General features: G+C 37.1%; 1 protein-coding gene across 14 annotated transcripts in view; it reads right to left on the reverse strand.

Annotated features, from left to right (window-relative positions):
* Positions 1-20,868, reverse strand: part of dlg1b (discs large MAGUK scaffold protein 1b) — a 140,420-nt gene that overhangs the window by 2,420 nt on the left and 117,132 nt on the right. For 11 of the 14 annotated variants that reach the window (XM_016508552.1, XM_016508551.1, XM_016508553.1 and 8 more), the window contains 13 exons: positions 14,239-14,365; positions 12,311-12,467; positions 12,031-12,133; positions 11,261-11,375; positions 10,497-10,673; positions 10,106-10,172; positions 8,170-8,266; positions 5,480-5,521; positions 3,480-3,530; positions 3,259-3,360; positions 2,152-2,324; positions 1,781-1,890; positions 1,418-1,509 (listed from right to left, as the gene is read on the reverse strand). In XM_016508552.1, the coding sequence (XP_016364038.1) occupies positions 1,418-1,509; positions 1,781-1,890; positions 2,152-2,324; positions 3,259-3,360; positions 3,480-3,530; positions 5,480-5,521; positions 8,170-8,266; positions 10,106-10,172; positions 10,497-10,673; positions 11,261-11,375; positions 12,031-12,133; positions 12,311-12,467; positions 14,239-14,365 (1,413 nt within the window). Of the gene's footprint in view, positions 1-1,417; positions 1,510-1,780; positions 1,891-2,151; positions 2,325-3,258; positions 3,361-3,479; positions 3,531-5,479; positions 5,522-7,880; positions 7,915-8,169; positions 8,267-10,105; positions 10,173-10,496; positions 10,674-11,260; positions 11,376-12,030; positions 12,134-12,310; positions 12,468-14,238; positions 14,366-20,868 lie in introns of all 14 variants that reach the window. The other 3 variants (XM_016508557.1, XM_016508554.1, XM_016508556.1) reach the window with 2 other exon arrangements.

Consider the following 20,868-nt stretch of genomic DNA (forward strand, 5'->3'; position numbering starts at 1 on the left):
TTCTATTTTGCGGGAGTCCCGCGAATCATTTTATTCTCCCGCATCCCGCACATACACGAGTGTCTAGCCGCCAGCACTCGCCCATCTTGTCCCGCGCCGCACACTGTTGCGTCGGGTCTCGCGGGAGAGCAGGTCTCTAATCCACTGGTAATATATTTATGTGTTCTGTGAATATTTATTATGTATATATATAAATACACACACATGCATGTATATATTTATAAAAAAAAATGGTTATGTTTATATATTAAATATATTTATATATAATATAAATTATATGAATGTAAATATATACATGTAAATATTTTCAAAATATATACTGCATGTGTGTGTATTTATATATACATAATAAATATACACAGTACACACACACACACACATATATTATGTAAACAAACACTTTTATTTTGGATGCAATTAAACGCGATTAATCGGTTGACAGCACTAATATAAATATAAGGTAACACAAAGGTCATCCGTCACAATGAGTAAAACCAAAGAAATAGTTCTGATGTGCAACAAAAATGGTTGAGCTTCACAAAATAGAACGTGGCTTTAAGAAAATAGCTAAAGCACTGAAAATTCCCATGTTCACCATCAGGGCAATAGTCAAGTCACCTTTATTTCCTTAGCGTTCTATACAATACAGACCGTGTCAAACCAGCATCACAGAGATAAACAGGAAATAGCAGAAGCAATTCTGGAATCTTATCTACGGAAACAGTTTACATTCTGCTGTAAAGCAGCTCTAAAAGACAGTACAGTAGTTTTATTATTTAGCTCAAGTCAGTTGTCAACCAGTGTGAAGTTAAACGATCAGCTATAGGCAGTTCTACAAAAATTAATAAGTTCCAATCAACTGGAGATGTTAAAAATCACCCTGGAACTGGACATGTGTTTATGTTGTCTTAATGCACGGCAAGGAGGATCGTTTGAGTGGTCAAATATTCTCCAAGGATCTTAGGGTCAGAAAGTCTAAAAAAAAATATCAATGATTTTCTCTGCTAGAAAACTTATAATTGGATGGATGGTTGGATCAACATCAAAATCAACACAAAAATGGGTCACTGAGCACAAAATGAAGATTCCGCCATGGTCAAAAGAAATTTCTGTGAATATTTTGAATAACAGACCAAACGGATAAACAATGCAGATTTTTCACAGCCTTCTTTGCTCATATTTACCAAGGAGCCTAATAATTCTGACCACAACACACTCTCTCTCTCTCTATCTCTCTCTCTATGTATATATATATATATATACATACTACATTCAATTAGTTTGTGTGTTTCCTGGGGAAAACCCTGACCTTGTCATTGATACATATATAATGTATTGTAAAATCAGAAATGTGAGTTAGGGTTAGCTGTTGTCTTGATGCCTATATGAGAGTCACAGGCAGATTGAGCAAACAGACCTGTGAAGTGCTCCATGAACTCCTGTTCCAACTTCATGGCTCTGTCGTATGTCTTCCTGCCTTGTTCCTCTGTCAGCCTTTTATTCATCTCCCTGAGGAGAGAGCAAACAGTATTACAGCATACTTTTTATATTATAGTGCTTGCAGGGGACATAAAAAAACGTTTATGGATTAGTGATCCTTGCATACTGAACTATTTTGAGAAAAATAAATTTAACTGCACCCCAAAGAGTTTGACTGGGTACAGTTTACAGAATATGACACAATGGCAAATACGGTACACTGGTCATTGATAGCGTGACATTGTTTTCAATGGACAATGATCTTTGCAAATACTAGTTGGATTCCTTGTCTTTTACTCACATGATGTTCTCCATTGATTTTGGTTTGATGAAAATAGCGATGGGGTAAAGCACAGCAACTTGCAGTCTCTTTATGGCATTGCCTGATACATCTAGAATGCAATGTTTGCCCTGAGGAGAGCAAAGACAGTGTTTCCATACAGTAAGCAATAAGGCTGCATGTTATGCATTATAGTCCTGTGTTGTCAGCAGTTGTGCAGGTGTATCATGCCTATTTCTCCAGAAACAATACTAAGCTCTGTTCCTCAATAACACCTTATGTAAACATTGGGTAATGGCATTCAAATCTTTGCCTTGTACATGTAATGTTTGTATACTTGGTGTTGGCAATAAAACACACTTCTTATGGGGAGAAATAAATCTGCATCTCACCTTTTCCGCCACCTCTCTGACAGACTGCACACTGGTGCCATAGAGGTGACTGTTGTACTGGCCTGCCTCGATGAACTTGTGCTCCTGTATATCTCTCTCCATCTGCTCTCTGGACTCAACAAAGTGGTAGTCTCTCCCGTCCACCTCATAATCTCGCTTCGGCCTTGTTGTATCTGAGACAGAGAGCAGCATATGCTACAGGCTTCATTTCTGTTCTAAACCCATGGTTATAGCAGAATTACCAAATGTAGTTTACAGGTGTTTGATGATTTGTAGTTTCAAATACAATATGTATATGTGTATATGCATAAAGCATTAAATCCTGATAGCTGCTGCATCTGTCTATTCTGCCCTATGACTTTTCCAGTTTTTCAAGATTTACTCAAGGATTAGGAGAAGGATTTTTGAAAATATTTTTTACTCACAATCTCTACCCGATTAAATTTTTTAGAGCTTGTCATAACTAGAAAAATTAATATGTGGATTTGGCTTATTTTAATGCTTTTTTGGGGCTTAATTTAAATCTTTTTAAGTGGTATTTTGCTTTGGCCACCTGGTTAAGAACCACTGTCTTTTTTGTAAGCTATATCAGTACATGGGACTTCTTCTCTTATCTACTATCGACTGTTCAACAAACATGCTTACAGACCTGTTTGTTTGAATATAACATTCAGAAATATTTGAAAATGTGTAATTTTTAAAATAAAGAGAACATGGGGTTTTCTGTATTCTTAATGCATATTTTATTTAAACCTCACCACACCATGGTCTGAGTCTATTACATTTTGAAGGGCACAGCACCAACTTACTTTTAATTAAATAACAGCTATTCACAGTTTAATAACCTCACTAAACCATATAGTCAGATTCATTGTGCATCCCTATCAAACAGACCCCTGCGAATAATAATTTACATCAATTACAGGAAGAATTCATCAATTCAAATGTCAAAAAAAAAAAAAAGATATTCAACCATGTCAACGCAGTCTTAAATGCCTTTTTATATGACATGCTTGCAAACTACACTGTAATTTTCACTGTAGCAACTGTAATAATGTGTCCCTCATCATGTTATCTAATCAGTTCATACAGTGTACAGATACTTACGAGGAACACAGGAACCAAATTTGTCAGGGAACTCCGAAATCAGGTCATCGTTTACTCTGTCTTTCATCGGACCCAAGATAATCACTGGTCGTGAGTAGTTCACTGTTGAAAGACCATTCATGAAATCAATTACATTCTCCTAAACAAAATAATTGATGTGACTTATTAGATGAAATCTTATGGGTTAATGCTGCTGATACGGACAATCATTAGCATTTTACCTTCCTGCTGACAGACTGGCTCATAAGACAGCACATATTCCTCTTGACCACCTGATATATGAACACACACATACAGTTAAGTACAAGTCATCATTTTATGTTATCACTATGTTATCACATCCAGTCAAGCATATTAAGACCCTGAAATCGATGCAATGTTTCCTGCTCATGCATTATTATTAAATGTGTGAAATTGCAGAGACAGCTATGTGAGATCCACTTGTGGCCACTAGAGGTCCTGTATGCCACACATATGAATAGTGAATAGCAATGGAGTTCTCCGTCATGGTTGGTATGTGACTGTCAAAATGGTTAAAGTGGAACTCTTTCTGTGGATCTCAGTAGGCCTGATTGCCCGCATGTGCACTATGAGTTAGATGCAGATACATGCTGTAAATTAATGAACACTGTTCTTCAAAGTTAGGGGCAGAATTCCTAAGGGCCTGTGACATGCTAGTGCTGTTTACTGCATCAAAGTGTATATTGCGTACTTAAAATACAAAATATTAAGCATTTATTCCAAAGAAATAGAATTAACTGGCTGTTTTGTTAGTTCTTCACATGTATGAGAGATCACAAAGGCAAATACACAAACTATGTCTCCAGCAAAAATGTGTATTATGGAGCTACATTGCACTATAGCTATGTAATTTCCAATTATTACCAAGTAATTAAATGTATTTATTAAAAAATGTATTAAAGCATATTAATATAAAAATAAATAGCTGCAAAATAAAATGTATTTATTTAATTTAATTTAACATTACCATTCAGCAGTTTGGGGTCGGTAAGTCTCTTATGCTCACTAAGGCTGCATTTATTTGATCAAAAATACAGTAAAAATGATAATATTGTGAATAATTATTACAATGTAATTTTTTTTTCATATTTTAAAATGCAATTTATTCCTGTGAAAGCAAAGCTGCATTTTCAGCTGCCATTACTCCTGTCTTCACAAGTGTCACATGATCCTTCAGAAATCATTCTAACATGCTGATTTGATGCTCAAGTAATATTTCTTATTAACAAAGTTAAAAGCTTTATTTAAATTTTTTTCAGGATTCTTTGATTAATAGAAAGGTCAAAAGAAAAGCATTTATTTTAAATAGTTGAAATAATTTGTAACATTATAAATGTCTTTACTGTCACTTCTGATTTTTTTAAAAATGAGTTTCGTTTCTTTTTTTAATAAGTTTTTGTTTCATTTAATGGGTCCTTAAGCATTCTTACTGAAAACATCTTACTGACCCCAAACTTTTGAACAGTGATGTAGCAGGACCAGTGAATATGTAAAAAAAAAAAAATTACCATAAATTTTTAATTGTTTGTCTGCATTCATATTTTCAAATGTTAGTGCACATAGTGTACAAAAGCGTTGATTCCACAGATTCAAGTCTCTTGTGTCCTTGCTCCAGTTTCATTCACAATCCCATTATGATGTTGCAACGTATAGAATAGTGACACAAAGTGTACCATACCATGCAGTAGCTGGTAATGCCCTGCACTAATGCACAGTCTGTACTGCTGATCACAGCGGTGTGTTATATCTGGCCCCCGTGAGACGGTATATATCTTTAGAGTGGCTTTGATATAGCACCACTGTGACTCTGACTATCTCTAACAGAGAGAGGGCAAGGGCTGGGAAGTGATGGGTGGTGCACTGTTGCTATGGAGACTGAGCCAGGGGGCTGGCAGAGGGCTCACTGATTGATTTTGGTATTGTATCTGTGTGGCTTCTGGAACATTACCCAGTCTCACTGCAGTGCTGCTCAGTTGAGGGGGCAGGCATTCAGCAATGTAAACACTTGATAAATCCACAATAGCATTTCTCGGTAATTTATTAACTTAAGTAATTTATTTATTATGTTGCATTGTAAAATGGATCTCCCATACATGTTAATGCATAGCAGAGAGGATAGGAGAGAGAATAAGTGTTAAATATGTAAAAGAAAAGCAGACGAGAAAGACGGGTGAAGGGCACAATGGAAGGAAGAACTTACGGTAACTACTCTCACTATCACTGGCATTAGAGGTGACATGCTCTGAAATCATAACAGAGGGGGAATGGATGATGAAAACCAAGAATAGGAGCACATGATGACGCATGAGGTGACTTCAAATAAGCGAGAAATACCAGTCCTGAATCTCACCATAGTGGAGAAATATTCACACCACTAAGGGAGTACACAGTACACCTTCAGAGATGAGTTTTGTGGCTTTTAGTCCACATCTGGTAGTTTTGAGGTCATATGCTACTGTACTCTTAATAGCTGACAAAGTTACCTAGCACAGGTCATAGTAAAATAAATAAAAATAATTCCAAATAAGTTACATCTACATAATTTCACATTATTACGGTTTCATTCTGCTTTCTAAAGACTGGTCAGAATTAATGAGATTAGTCACAATTTTTTTTTCTACTATCAGCCATTGATTCATATATATCTCTTCAGCTTGTACATCTAAAAGTACTCTAATAAAATGTTAATGCAATAGAACCTAAATATTTTCAGCTAGTTTGCCCTATTTTATTTTTTATTATTTTTCAATGTAGAAAGAGGTCTGTGGTAACATTTAAAAATGACTAAACTGGCAGATTTACAGATTTAGAATGTTAAAGGGATAGTCCAAACGTGAAAATTCTGTTGTCACTTTTTTCCTTGTTCCAAACCCATAATTTCATTCATCTTTGGAACACACATGAAGATATTTTTAATATTTTTGTCCATTCTTTCAAAGTCTATGCAACCACAATTTTCAAGCTTCAAAAAGTTCATAAAGACACCATAATTGAATCCATATGAATTTGAATTCCATGACATTTTGTAGAGACAGAATTGCTTCATATGTTGAACAGGATAAAAAAAACAATAAAATAAAGCCTAAATTAAATCTCTTCATCATATAAAGCAGGGATCTCCAACCCTGCTTTTGGAAACCCTAGTCAACCTCAGCTCAACCTTAAACTTAAGTCTTTATCTTCCAGCAAAAGATGACTCATCTTGCATACACAGATGCATTCAAAGTTTTGTCCAATAAAATGGTCTCTAGATTGCGACTGTCCCCTCAATCACACATAAGGGATAGTTCACCCAAAAATGAAAATTCTGTCGTTAATTACTCACCCTCATGTCGTTCCAAACCCATAAGACCTTCGTTCATCTTCGGAACACAAATTAAGATATTTTTGATGAATTCTGAGAGCTCTCTGACCCTCCATAGACAGCAAGGATCCTAACACGATCAAGGCTCAGAAACGTAGCAAGGAGATTGTTAAAGGGGTCATATGATGCGATTTCAATTTTTCCTTTCTCTTTGGAGTGTTCATGTGACATCAGTGGTTCAACGTAATTTTACGAAGCTACGAGAATACTTTTGTGTGCATAGAAAACAAAAATAATGACTTTATTCAACAATTCGTCTCCTTGCGTATGTACAATTCGTATGTATGCAGATACGTTGTTTACGCTTTGATCTGAATGTAAACTACGTATCCCCGTACATACGTTGCATGTTTACGTATGTGATACTCTCTAAAATGGCGCTATAGGGTGACGCGAGGAGACGAATTGCTGAATAAAGTCGTTATTTTTGTTTTCTTTGCACACGTAGCTTCGGAAAATGACGGTTGAACCACTGATGTCACGTGGATTTATTTTAAAGATGTCCTTGCTACGTTTCTGAGCCTTGATCGTGTTAGGATCCTTGCTGTATATGGGAGGGTCAGAAAGCTCAAAAATATCTTAATTTGTGTTCCAAAGATGAACGAAGGTCTTACAGGTTTGGAACGATATGAGGGTGAGTAATTAATGACAGAATTTTCATTTTTGGGTGAACTATCCCTTTAAGAATACAACCTCCAACCAGAAACAGCAAATCACGGTTTGTTTTCAGCCATGCTCGTATTTCATTTCCTTTCCCAAACCTAATTTAGTTACAAAGTATTTGGAATTAATTCTGAAGGTGTCTTCAATGCTTTTGCCCATATCAGTGTGGTTTTATGGAGTTAAAAAAAAAACTACTGGATGACGGCCACTGTCAATACAAAATATATCAACCAGTAAACAGTAAACTGTAATTAGATAATAGTTTGACTATCTAGAGTATGATGGCAAATAATTATCAAATTTTTGTTTCAAAAACAGATTTTCTCATCAAGAGAATATAAAATATGCAGGTACTGAATAAGAGGAGATTCCATAGAGCACAGTGAGTCAGTGGAGAAAAGAGAAAAGAGAAAAAAAAAAGTTTCACCTCCACCATCAACAGCAGAAATAGAAAACTCTTTGTCTGGTACTGTATGAATTATGAGAGCAAGGAATGAAATATGTGAGAGGAAGAGAGATAGCGTGGAGGTCTGGTCCAGAGGTGACCGAGTGGGCATCTACATGGGGAACTTACTCTGGCCTTTGGATAGCATGTCATCTGGGTTGTCCTGTGGATCGGCCAGGAAGGGAGCAACAAGAGAGACAACAACCACAAGAGTACAAGGGTTACTGAGACACTCTAAGGCCTGGTCCAGCCACTGAACACAGCAGGCACCAAGCTGTCTCTGTCCACTGGTGTTGCTATATCTAAAGTAGGCTCTGATGTCTGCTGCGTCCAGTGCAGCAGTGCCCACCTCTGTCCTTATGACCTGCTGCCCTATTCTTGCCCAGCATTGAGCTGGAGTGCTGATTTCTGTACTTACGGTCCACATCGCTTGTTTCCTGCTCACTCGCCTCCTTGTTCTTGTAGAAAGGGAACTTGCGGGAAAACAGATTCTTTTTACGCTTGTCATTGAGGGACTGTTGAGGAAGAGAAGGAAAGGGAGGGCAAAAGAAAAGAAGGGAAGGGGAAGAGGGCTGTCTAATGTCCATATGAAAAAAATAAAAGATGAATGTTCTGCTCTCGACTTTGTGGACCTCTGATGGTTTAATCAAATGCCACTGATACAATTAATAAGAGTTAACTCAATTAATGGAGGATGTCACAAAGTCAGAATTGTATATGAAATGCATGAAGAACTGAAGTGGACAAATAAATGGATTTGAGTCATAGACTCAAAAAACAGCTAGCAGCAAGAAATCTCAAACACAAGAGAAGCAGACGGACAGATTTGCATGCAGAGGGTAAGAAGCATTGTGAGTGTGCCAGAAGCATGTGGAGGCCTATAACTGCTTTGGTTGTGGCTGCTTTTCTTATCAGCAGCAACATGCAACAAAACAAAAAAAGCAAGTTGGCCTGATTTACTTTTCTTTCGTTCAAGGGCAGGTGAATATAGTATGAAATACTTTGCTGTAGAAACAGCTTGTATGTAAAATTATTTAAGCATTACTGTGTCTTTTTTCTTCGGCAGTGATGCAGCACCAGGACTACAGGTGCATTTTAATTCTTATGCAGTGATCAGTTATAAGCCTGGCTGGTTTACACTGCAGCACTATGGATTATTGGAGAGCATTGCAAGGTAGGTAAAAAGAGGAAAGTGTGAGGATGAAGGACAGGAGAGGAGGAGGTGTGGCATACAGAAGTACAAGCAGTCCGACATCAATGGCAAGCGTATTTGTCCTTTGTTTTCCTATCATGCATGTTTTCTCGGGCTGTTAGATAATCTGGTGTTTTGACTTCTATGCCTCATAAATGAGTTCTAGATGTATTACAGTACTGTTATATGCGTTTTTTGGGCCTGCGACACTACGCATGCTGTTAATTTAGACTAGACCATTCATATGGCAGACTGATTAGTATCAGAATATTACATTCCACTGAATGCACTGAGCATTATTAATTGTGAGTTAATATCAAATGGTCAAACTTTCACAGAGGTAGAAACATTAGCAAATACTAACTTGTAAAGCAATTTGAAATGCATTTCAATGTCATTCTAGATACACAGTATAAGCAACATACTACAGGAGCTTTGTTCCAATCCCTAGTGAGTTGCCTACATCTAAAGCATTTAAAACATCATACTCCTGATGAAAAGGTTGTTCCATACGGAAGGAAGCAAGCATATCAAAATGCTTCTTTCTAGGATGCCTCATTTTGGCCAAAATCTAAGGCAGCATGCCAATATAATTAATCAGATGGTTGGGGTCAGTAAGATTTATTTACTGAAAGAAATTACCATCTTTATTTAGTGATAATGCATTAAATTATCGTTTATAATGTTACTAAATCTTTATTTTTTAAATTTCACAAAATGCTCTATTCATCAAAAAAATCCTGAAAAGTGTCATAATATAAAATATTTATTACATTTATTAAATATAAAGCAGCACATTTACAATTTATCTACATCTACATTTACAATTAAAAAAAAAAATTTCCTAAACACCAAATTGGCATGTTAGAATGATTTCTGAAGGATCATGTGACATTGAAGACTGGCAGACAAGTTGAAGAAATGTTGTGCTAGAAAACCCTAACACAACTTAAAATCCAAATTTAGTCGTATTTGTGCGTGCACGACACAGGGGCTGTCAATTGCAAAGTGTTGCAAATCATTTACTTACGAGGCTCCAATTCAGTCAGGATGCGGTCTTAAAAGACATGTAGCTAGTAGACAGCAAAGCAACTCACTTGGTTTTGGAACAGAGTATTGTTCAAATCTTTGTAGGTATGCATGCCTAAAAAGATTCACTCACCCCTTTTTCTCGCGACTTGGAGTTGAATTTAACTGTCTTTAACCTTGCTCTCTCCTTCTTCTCCACTCTTGAGAGAAAACATAACGACCACGTATTACATTAGCTGTTATTCACTATTAATCAGTTACACTGCATTTAATGCTCCTTCATCAGAACATTTCTAAGACATGCACTTGACGCTACTGAGAGTAACCTATCAGCTAAGCATACACGATGACAAACTCAGGTCCGGTCAAAGAATTCTGGAGTGGTGCTGGGGGACCTATTTATACTATTTAATACAAACACAAACACAACACAAGTCAGCATGACCTGCATCCAAGTAAACCTACCAGCCTAAATGTACTTGCAATCAATAATTTTTGTCATTTCATAAGCTTCAATCTCTCACCTTCTCTTGCTGGGGATAACACCCATTTCTTCCACCTCTCCTTGAGGAGTGACCTGCCGTGCCTGCCACCACTCATCATCTGAAGCATTCACCACGTGCAGTATGTCCCCAAATTTGAAGTTCAGGCCTTGGCTGGGCAGCCCAGAATCCTTAGTTTTATCATAATCAAACAGTGCCCTGCAGAAAACAGTCAAAGTAAGACCAAAGGAAAAATATACTTGCTCCTTTAGCTGAGAGCATATGGTAAAGTCTGACCACCAGAAGCTTCAAAAATTGCTAAAACATTTAGATAGATGTGCGTAAACTGCAAATATAAGATATCTTATTCCAAATATGCAATTTAGTAAAAAACTGCATTTAAAGTTGGCATGAAATGGAAATTGTGATAATCTTTTCTTACATACAGTGACGTATATCCATGTGAAAGAGTTTCTTGAATATGAAAAATCAAGTAAAAATGAAAAATGTAAAAATAGACTTGATTTCATCCATCAAGAATTGATTGGACAGTTGAATCGTTGTTGTTAGCTAATTGCTGTGATCTCATGTGAGTGACAGGTTGGTTGCTGGAGGGGAGGTTTTATTGCCCAGCTCTTGCGCCGGTACACATATCATCAGAAAAGGGACATTATTGCGAGGTTAATATTTTCATTTCAATATTACAAGAGAAAATTAAAAAATAGTAAAAATAGTTTTGATTTCATAGTGACTTTATATGCAGTTTTTCAGTTCCTTGTAGAATATTGTAGATATTTGTCCAGTACCTGACGTATAGTGATCTCTTCTGACTGGTCCTCAGGGACCCTGAGCCTGAGCTGATGCTGCTGTTCATCATCTGCTCTCTTAGGTCATGGATCTTGGCTTCAAAACGGCTGTACTCTGAAACACAAGGTCACAAATATCACCCTCATAAGGCATTGTGTGTATGAGAGAAGAAAGAGTGTTGCTGAATATTTGTGCATCAAAAAAACAATGTTATCAAAGCACATGATCCAAGTTATACAAATATTCACACAAATAGCATTGTCATAAGTAGCAATTGGACACCAATTTATGGCCTATAATGGAAGTCTTCCTTTTCAATCTTTTCCAAAATGTTCACATGGCGTAAATGCCGTACAAATGTAAGTGATGCAGAACAACCATTGACTCTAAGAAGAAATTCAAAATGTCAGAATCAATACTTTAAAAATGTGAGCCTATTGCGGGCCTATCTGTGTTTATCAAGGGGAGTGAAAGACAAAGCATCAGAAATGTACCTTCATTGTTAAGAGTATAATAATGGTCTGTAGGACAGGTTGAACAGTCAGACCTGGATGACTCAATATTCAAGTTTTAATTTTTATGAGACCTGATTGATCTGACCTAATGGCAATAGAAGGCTATAAAACTGAGAGTATTGGCTTATTAGATTTTTACTTCTCACAATAACACAGCTAAGAGTCTCCTGCTGTTCATTTAATGCTTTCTGGTTTGTTTTTAATGAGTGGTCAAATGACTGACGTGGAGCTGTTTTTCATCAAGCAAGACTCACCCTCTGGTCTGTACTGGGCAACGATGGTGACTGTTTGTCCGGCGTTCTTCAGGGCTGCCGCGGCCTGTTCATGAGTGGCACCGTGTAGGTCTATTCCATTCACCTAAGAAAGGTACAGCCATTTTTATATCAACAGGATAAGCAGTATGATAGTGGTCTGCACACTGTTTAGCACTGAGCTCAGTGTTGAATACTGCTGAATACTGTAAGAAAAACTCCTGATTAGATGCTCATCTTCAGTGTGACAGGGCAAGGTTTCAGTGCCCATTGTAATACTCACAGACACCAAGCGGTCTCCTTTCCTCAATTCTCCACACAGGTCTGCAGGGCCTCCGGCCAGGATGAAGGAAATAAATATGCCCTCTCCGTCCTCTCCACCCACTATGTTGAAGCCAAGCCCTGTAGAGCCTCGATGCAACACCACCTTCCTGGGTTCCCTGCATAAGCAAAAAATAAAAACATGTCCTTATACAACCACATTCAAAATCTAAACTTACAGACTCACAGCATCATACACAAACTGTTCATTTTGTCTGAAATAGCAAAAACTATTACAGCTAGCAAAAATTATTACATTGTCCTAAATCAGGAAAGTACGCTGTGTTCTCTGTATTGTACATGTCATACAGCACGATTCTATAAGAGTTAGACATACTAGTTTGTAAGATCACATTTAATGACAAGTCTCTTATGCAGTAATTCTGATGTAATGTTTTCACATTAATACTGTGAAATATTTAATTTAATTTATTTAAAATAACTGTTCTCTATGTTAAAATATTTAACATAGTATAATATATAATATATGAGCATCATATGTGCCTTGAACGCCTTGTATCTGTACGCCCAATTCCGTAAGTGCATTACTTTATACAGTATATATATATATATATATATATATGATATACAAACTATACAAACAAATTGAAATTATTTTTGATATTATTCCACAAATGAACATTCTTTAAAGAGTGCAAGGTCAGTGTATATAACTGACCTCTTGGAGGCACTGCTGGTCTAGTTCTACTACACACAGCCACAAAACAACCCTGTGGCTAGCTTACAATACTGATACTGTAAAATCAAACACCATTTTATCACATCACCTCTTGCCTATTAAATAGGACATTGCTATAAAAATCAACAATGAACACAATGACATCTAGAATGGGCCACATACTCGTTTCAGGCTGTACTGTATGTTTGATTGTTGCTCTAAACTTCAAATCCTCCTGTGCACCTAAATGGTCAGATTAATAGAATCGTTTGTTCTGCTGGATTACGACCATCATTTTCTGGCAAGCTGGCTAAGATGCTTGATGATGCGCTGCGGTTTTTATGAAAATGAACCCACACATGACGTGGATGGGCTAAATTTGGAGCTCATCAAATTGCTAAATCGGCAATGATGTGTCGTTTTGTGTGTGTCTGGTGTTACATCTGGATAAATGGTAAAACCACACTCTTTTTTGCAACCAGTTTGATTTTTGATTGTGCTCTCTTAAGTGGGCCAATTCTAAAATGAAAATAGATATAACCTTGTAAAATCATCACATATGTTTGGCATGGATGGCATGCTGAAAGGGGAACTGCCATCTGCCCTCACAATTGACAACTCCCTCAGTGAGGCATTGCAGCTTGGGACAACTGACCTGAGTAAAAGTAAATAGCAATTCGATACTCCAGTTAATTATATCAAAAAAGTTCAGAGCATCTTATCTACTAAACAGGTCATGATATCATCCTGAACATCACACGTGAGACTCAGAGCACTGACTTGCTCTGGCATCACATTATAAAAATAATTATGAACCGCTTGAAGCTCCCCTTTTGCTGAACTCAAACATCAGGCTTATAAGTACAAGATTAATCCGGTATTCATCTGATGATACTAAGTGTACCACAAAATAATGGCAGGAAAACACCTTTCTATTGATATACAGCACTACCAATGCAGTCTGAAAAAAAAAAGAATATTATGAGCAGTCCATTTAATTAATCACTGAATAAGACTCACAAACTCTTCTTTCATTAAAGATCGGAATTAAATCAGGAAATCTGTATCAATACCCAGCCGTAATAAGGACTATGACCAGTTTTGTTTATTAAAACTGTAAAAGAGTAAAACGTTGATCTATACACACAGACAGCAAAAAATCATGAGTATGAGTCACATCGTAGATTTATGCAGACAATTTTTGACAATACCTGGTTACATCATCATCCCCCACCGTGGTTTTCGGGGTTGGGGAGTAGCGTCCGGAATGCACCGGAGGCAGCGGCTGGCTCAGATAGCCTGGAGGGCTGATATGGTTTTCCATGTGTTGCGAATAGGCTGGGAAAGAGGAAAACAGGCACAAACATTAAAACAGGTCACAGAAACAAGTCTCAAACACCTTGAACTGCATTACCTAAAAGCTTGCACCAAAGAGTTCCAAGATCTCTTTTTACCTAATCCTCCAGACATGCACAATTATATGCTATTCAGTTTGCATCCCTATGAGAAACAGACACGCTGACAGTAAATGATACCCTGGGATGAGCTTTTAGCACCTGGGCCTCCACTGCGGCTCCGCTTACAAAGATATCCATGTGGGGGAAAGAGACCTGGGGGTCAGGGTGAAACTGAGCCTAAACTATCCTTATTTTACCTTTCTTTGTCTCTCTGTAAAGGTCTCATTTGAAGCAGACAGTTAGCTGAGCTCATGAAAAAAAGGCTTCCTGGGTATTGGTGCATCATCATATGAGCTCTGTTGACTGGAAGTATGATCCATACTTGCATAATCACAAAATGATGGTAAAATGGGGAAAATAGGTAGTATAAGTATTGAATGATTTTCCCAACTATCCCAAAGAGCTTTTATGTCTGTTTGTCAGTATTTACCATCTGCAGTTACTGTTTTAGTGTCACCTGTGTGGAATGCATGCTTAAATGTGTTAACTGTTGCAATGGTGATATGGTGAAACAAAACTCTTATCTTCCCTATAGTGTCCACTTCATGAAACACTGCTCTTACCCGTGATGAAATGTGACATCTTTAGTGGGATGAGACCAGATATGTGCTCTCAGAGAGCAAGATTCAAGACCACAATGTACTTGTGAAAGGAAAGGACCACTTTTAACACAGAAAACAGTGGCAATAGCATTCTCTCTACAGTACTGCACTATAGCCTAAAACAGAATGAGAGGCTTAGCTGCAGAAACCTCTTTTACCCTCAGGCGAAGCAGAGTGGAACAGAGTGGCACGATAAAAAAAAAAAAAAAAAGCCCAACAGATGGTAAAATGCATGCTTTATGGCTCTCCATGGGGACAAAAATATAATCTACTGACACGAAGGCTCCTCCTCTGCAATACACTAACCAAATCAAGCAGATCAGTGTGTCCAAAAAGCACGCTCAAAAAAAGAACAGCACTTGAACACTATTTACAAGCTATAAACAGCGTTATTTCCATTCTGAGTCAGGCTGCTGAATGATTGTGCACACTTAACAAAATTATTTCTCATTCATTAACTCCGACTCAGGTTCGCTTTCTGAGGCCCGTGTACCATCGTTCCACATGCTGCCTTCTATGCATTAAGATATTGCTGCTTGGATTAGCAATACAGACTTGACCATGTGATCCCAGCCACGACTGAATTTGTGATTTGTCTTTCAAGTCAAGCAGAGAAAAGCAACCTTGTCTGCTGGCTCCACCATTACAGTATAGATGGGTCTCGGGAGTGGTGTGAGTCTTTCTGCATCAAAATCAATCCTAGCTATCTTCCACAACTCAATGATCTGCTTTGCTGTCTTTACAAGAATCAGAACTTGAAAGAAACCTCCTAAGTGACTGATTTGAAATGTGCTACAAAAGCAGTAACTATGTGCATCAAACAAATATGCATAGGAGAATGTCAATACAACATCAGAACAACACAATACTCTAACAGGCATAAAATATAAAATGAACACAATTTGGGTAAAATAGTTTTTAATTATTTAACTATTTTCTTTTTACCACTGAATGAAACCATGAACGTTTGTAATTAATGCTGGGGTTGCCTCTGCAAAGGATATCCTGTCCTAAAGTCGCAATGTAAAGGTAGTGACAGATAATTTATTCCCTATTATGATTCCGAGTGAAACTAATTATCAAAGAAAAAAGTAGAGCTGGGATGTGGTTCTAACCAACTGTTGTTGATTGTATGAAACCTCATCTGAATGCAAGTTTCTACAAAAAAAAGACAAAAAAACCTACGAATGAATGAATAGTTCTCATAAGATGCATTTAGAAAATAGATAGCATCAATTTCCATTTCATGCTGACCAATACCAAAATTTGTTATCTTAAAGAGTCACACTAGACTTTGAGCATCCATAATGTAAAATATACATTCTACTGCAAACCTGCAGATTTAAAGTTTGAAAACTTTCACATGATACAAATTTGCAGGTCAGAGTTCACCAAACCTGAACTCTGTCTAGTGGTTCGAACTGATTTCTGTGTCTAGCAGGTCAACATAAATTGTGACCGATGTGGGGTGATTTTGTCTAATTGCTCCATACACAGGGGGGATCAGTGCTAACAGCAGAGTTGTGCAGGCTTTGACTGAGACAGGAGTCATCCTTCATCATACTGGGGTACAACATGGCAAGCATCCTGTTTAAGGATTAAAAATTAGTGTGTCTAAAGGGAGTTGTGTGGGGTGCATCAGAAGGGGCAGAGAGATCAAGAGCTTTTTATGATGAAAGCGTGTCTGATTTGGTGGTGTGGTGTTGTGTCTGTAAGTGTGTTACTGTGTGTCTGGGGTCAACAGCCTTTAAAGAGCTTAGCAGTGGAGAATGAGGGTGGTTGATTATGTAAATGTACAATAACTTTAAGGTAACTTTATTTGACAGGCTTGAGCTTACTAGGAAATTATTCTGTCTTCAAAAGTCTAAATGTTGTAGGTCAAAAGCTGTAGTCCCCACAGTACTGGGGGCTTTGAAGCTACAGTACAAAGCTAAAGTCCCTTTCACATGACTTGCGTCATGCTCACATCTCTCAAAACAAGCATCCTGCAGTGCTTTAACATTCACATGAACAGCACTTCAGATAAGGGCTGTTAAGTCATGTTTCTTCAGCGAAATTGTTTAACCGTCTTTTTTTTTATTGTCATTGTCTGACACATTTCTATGAACACCATGTCATTGTCTATGATATTTTTAACCATCCTGCCACCACTGTGTTTTCAGTGCCAGTGACATTAAGATGAATGTGGAGAAAGGAAAGTTTATATTTGCAATTCATGTGTCATAAAACTTAATATATCTCAATGCACAGGATCAGGCCACCAGCTACATAGTAATGAATAATTATTTGTCTGATAATCATTGGCGGGGTTTTTAAAAGGTCAACAACAAATGGTGTTAAAGATGATATTGACATGAATCATGTTTTAAAGGCGTTAAAGACGTTCACCTGGGTTCATCCTGGCTTTTCCATAAGAAAACACAAATTTTGTTGACTGATAACTGAAGGGATGGGTCACATTGATTGACAAGCAAATTAGTCGTCCAACAACTGACTAGTCAATACCTGAGATGGACTAGCTCTTCTGTATTTCTTTTTTAGTTTTTGATATGTTGGCAGTGTTTTAAAGTGCCCCTATTATGGGTAATGAAAGGTTCATATTTTGGTTTTGGGAGTTCCCAACAACAGGTTGACATGCATGCAAGGTCAAAAAACACTTTCATTGTCTTATAATATGCATTTATTTTTACCTTACTTGCGCAACGACTTCCAAATGATTCGCTCAACGATTCATTTTTCCAAACCCCTCATTTGCGTGACGCTAATCTGCCGTGATTGGTCCGATTGGTCTCATTTTCATTGCATCATGCCTGTAATGCCTGATAAAGCAGCGTTTGTGAGCGCAGTGCTGCTTTGTGTGTACAGCATTACCGGGGAAACCGCTATTTTTACCACTCCATAAGCGGGACCTAGTGGCAAAGAATGAATTTGAATTTGAATTCAGACTAGGGCTGCACGATAAATCGCATGCGATATTTAACGCGCATCTTATAAGTAAAGCCGGTTCTGTAATCAGCGGTAAATCTCCATCACCTGCGGACTTTCACATGGAGCAGCATTAACTACACAGAGCCGTTGTTCACTGACGAGCTGCGCCAAACCACGTTCATATTCGCGCGATTTTTTGCGCAGCTCATCAGTGAACAACGGCTCTGTGTAGTTAATGCTGCTCAATGTGAAAGCCCGCAGGTGATGGAGATTTAACGCTGATTAAAGAACCGGCTTTCTGACAAGATGCGCGTTAAATATCGCATGCGATTTATCGTGCAGCCCTAATTCAGACCAATGCAAAAAGACCAACAAGTGGGCGGGCAATATGCTAATGATTCATGTTGACGTCAACTTTGCAGGATGTTTTCATTCACTTAGAGCTGTGTTACACACTGCATGAAAGGTAATTTTAAAAAATCTATAATAGGGGCACTTTAATTAGCATGTTAATAGCATTTCATGCTTTTGTGTTAGACAACTTTAGACATATTGCATAAAGCTGATACTTTAAAGATTATTTTTGGTGTTTTGTCTTTATTATGATACGACAGTGGAGAGCAGACAGGGAATGAAGTGGGAAAGAAAGGGGGGTAGGATCAGGAAAGGTCCTTGAGCCGGGATTCCAACTCGGAACGCCCGTAACGCAATGGCGTTATATTGACACATTGCCCTCTAGGCTATTGGCGCAGACAAAGCTGAAACTTTAAAGAAATAAAAAAACTCATGTCTAAAGAACAAATAATGTTTAAACTAGAAATGTATCCTGTTTCCCTTTATCAAAACAACTGCATTGAACATACCTGTCCGAGTGCCATAAATATTATTTTTCCAAAGTTTGCATGCCTGTTTCTCTAGAAGTTTTAAATATATCTCAATATCCTTTTCAATTCTGGTTCTTTATAAACTTTTCTTTTGTAACCTTCATTTTTAAGGCCCTATATGATTCATTCCCAGAGACATGGGGAGCCCAATGCGACTCAATGTCCAGATTCGTGGATTTTACCAGTTAAAAAAAAAAGTTGTATTGTATTTAAAGAATTGTATTTTCAGACTCCATTTACATTTAGCATTGTCTACTTTTGATTGGATCGACAAAAACGCATCTTAATACTAGATGTAATGACGGCCTCTGGTTCCTAAGAAACTTTTATTTTGGAATCCTCATAATGCCCTATATGGTTAAGAAATAATAGGATCTCAATGCAGCTCCATGTCTAAAGTGTTGAATTTCACCCATTTTCAATGGTAAAAATCCAAATTTGATTTTGTGTTTATCCAGTCATGACTGTTGACACTGAAAATATGCAAATAATAACAGTAACCAAGTGTTTTGGAACGTATAGTAGGCCTGTCACGATAACAACTTTTTGTTGTGCAATATATTGCCCCAGAAATAATTGCGATAAGCGATATTATTGTCATTTTAAAGACCATTTTATGCCACTGGATATGTAATCATAATATAAAAGCATAATAATGCAAGAAGGCCAACACACTTCCAAATGACAACAAACTTTTAATTTTTAAGAATATTTAGATCATGGAAATTAAGTATCAAAATATTAGATACCTTAAAAAACTTGAATAAATAGTAAATAAACATTTTCTAACAAAAAGTGCAAAGTAACAAGTAGAAAAAAAGAAAACTGCACAACGAACTTGTATGGAGATTTTTCCATCTACAGATTTTTCCCTGACCTTCTTTTCTCTGTAAATTAAGGGTGCACACTATTGCTGAAGAACACAATCCCTACTTGTCCGTATGCACAAAGGCACAGATCCCTACCCAAGGCCATTTCTGCAGATTAAACTTTTTTTGTAGAAGCATTTTTTAAATTTGAACTAGCACCGACTACACCACGTTATGCACGAGAAGCTGCAAAAAACACAGGCTTAATTTTGAAGTAAATATAATGTGCGATATATTGCGTCACCAAAAATTATTGCGGTCATGTACATATATTGTGCGATAAGTCGATATATTGATTATTGCGACAGGCCTAACGTATAGTGTGACACATCAGATTAATAACCAGGATTAATAAAACATGAAACAAAATAAGATTAGCAGTAGTTTAAAATGACCTAGTGTTAATTATTTCAAGTGTGAGATCTTTTAAAGTTTCAAAGTTTCAAGTACTATCAGTGATTCCTCCAAATATGCCCCTTAGCAGTGGATACTACTTGATTTATGACTATGCGTCACGTTATAAAAATAAGAAATTCTAATACTTAATCCAGGTGAGGAACATCTTGGTTTATTGATGTGAATACAATGTGTAGGGAGAGCAATCACACTTACCTAGGATGTGAAATTTGTTTCGAAAGTAGTTATGATTAGTAGTAGTCAAAATTCCTTCTTCCCCATATCCATATATATTTAGACATAGAATCTTATGAATGACTACTGAGATCAAGTTAATGTGCCTCAATGTGACCATTTCAATTTAGTTTAAGCACTCAGACATGTTCTATGCAACTGTTTTGATAGAGGGAAACAAGCTACAATTCTAGTTTCAAAATAATTTTTTCACTCCCCTTTAAATACAATAAGTATCAGCTGTATACAATGTGACCCACATTTGTTTTTTAACCATTAAAGGATTAGTTCACTTTCAAATTAAAATTTCCTGATAATTTACTCACTCCCATGTCATTCAATATGTCATTCAACCAAACGGTTGAAGGTCAAAATTACAGTTTCAGTGCAGCTTCAAAGGGCTCTACACGATACTAGACGAGGAATAAGGGTCTTATCTTGCGAAACGATCGGTCATTTTCTAAAAAAAAT

Source organism: Sinocyclocheilus rhinocerous, unplaced genomic scaffold, assembly GCF_001515625.1.
Source record: "Sinocyclocheilus rhinocerous isolate Xijiao unplaced genomic scaffold, SAMN03320098_v1.1 scaffold2279, whole genome shotgun sequence".
NCBI classification, from domain to species: Eukaryota; Metazoa; Chordata; class Actinopteri; order Cypriniformes; family Cyprinidae; genus Sinocyclocheilus; species Sinocyclocheilus rhinocerous.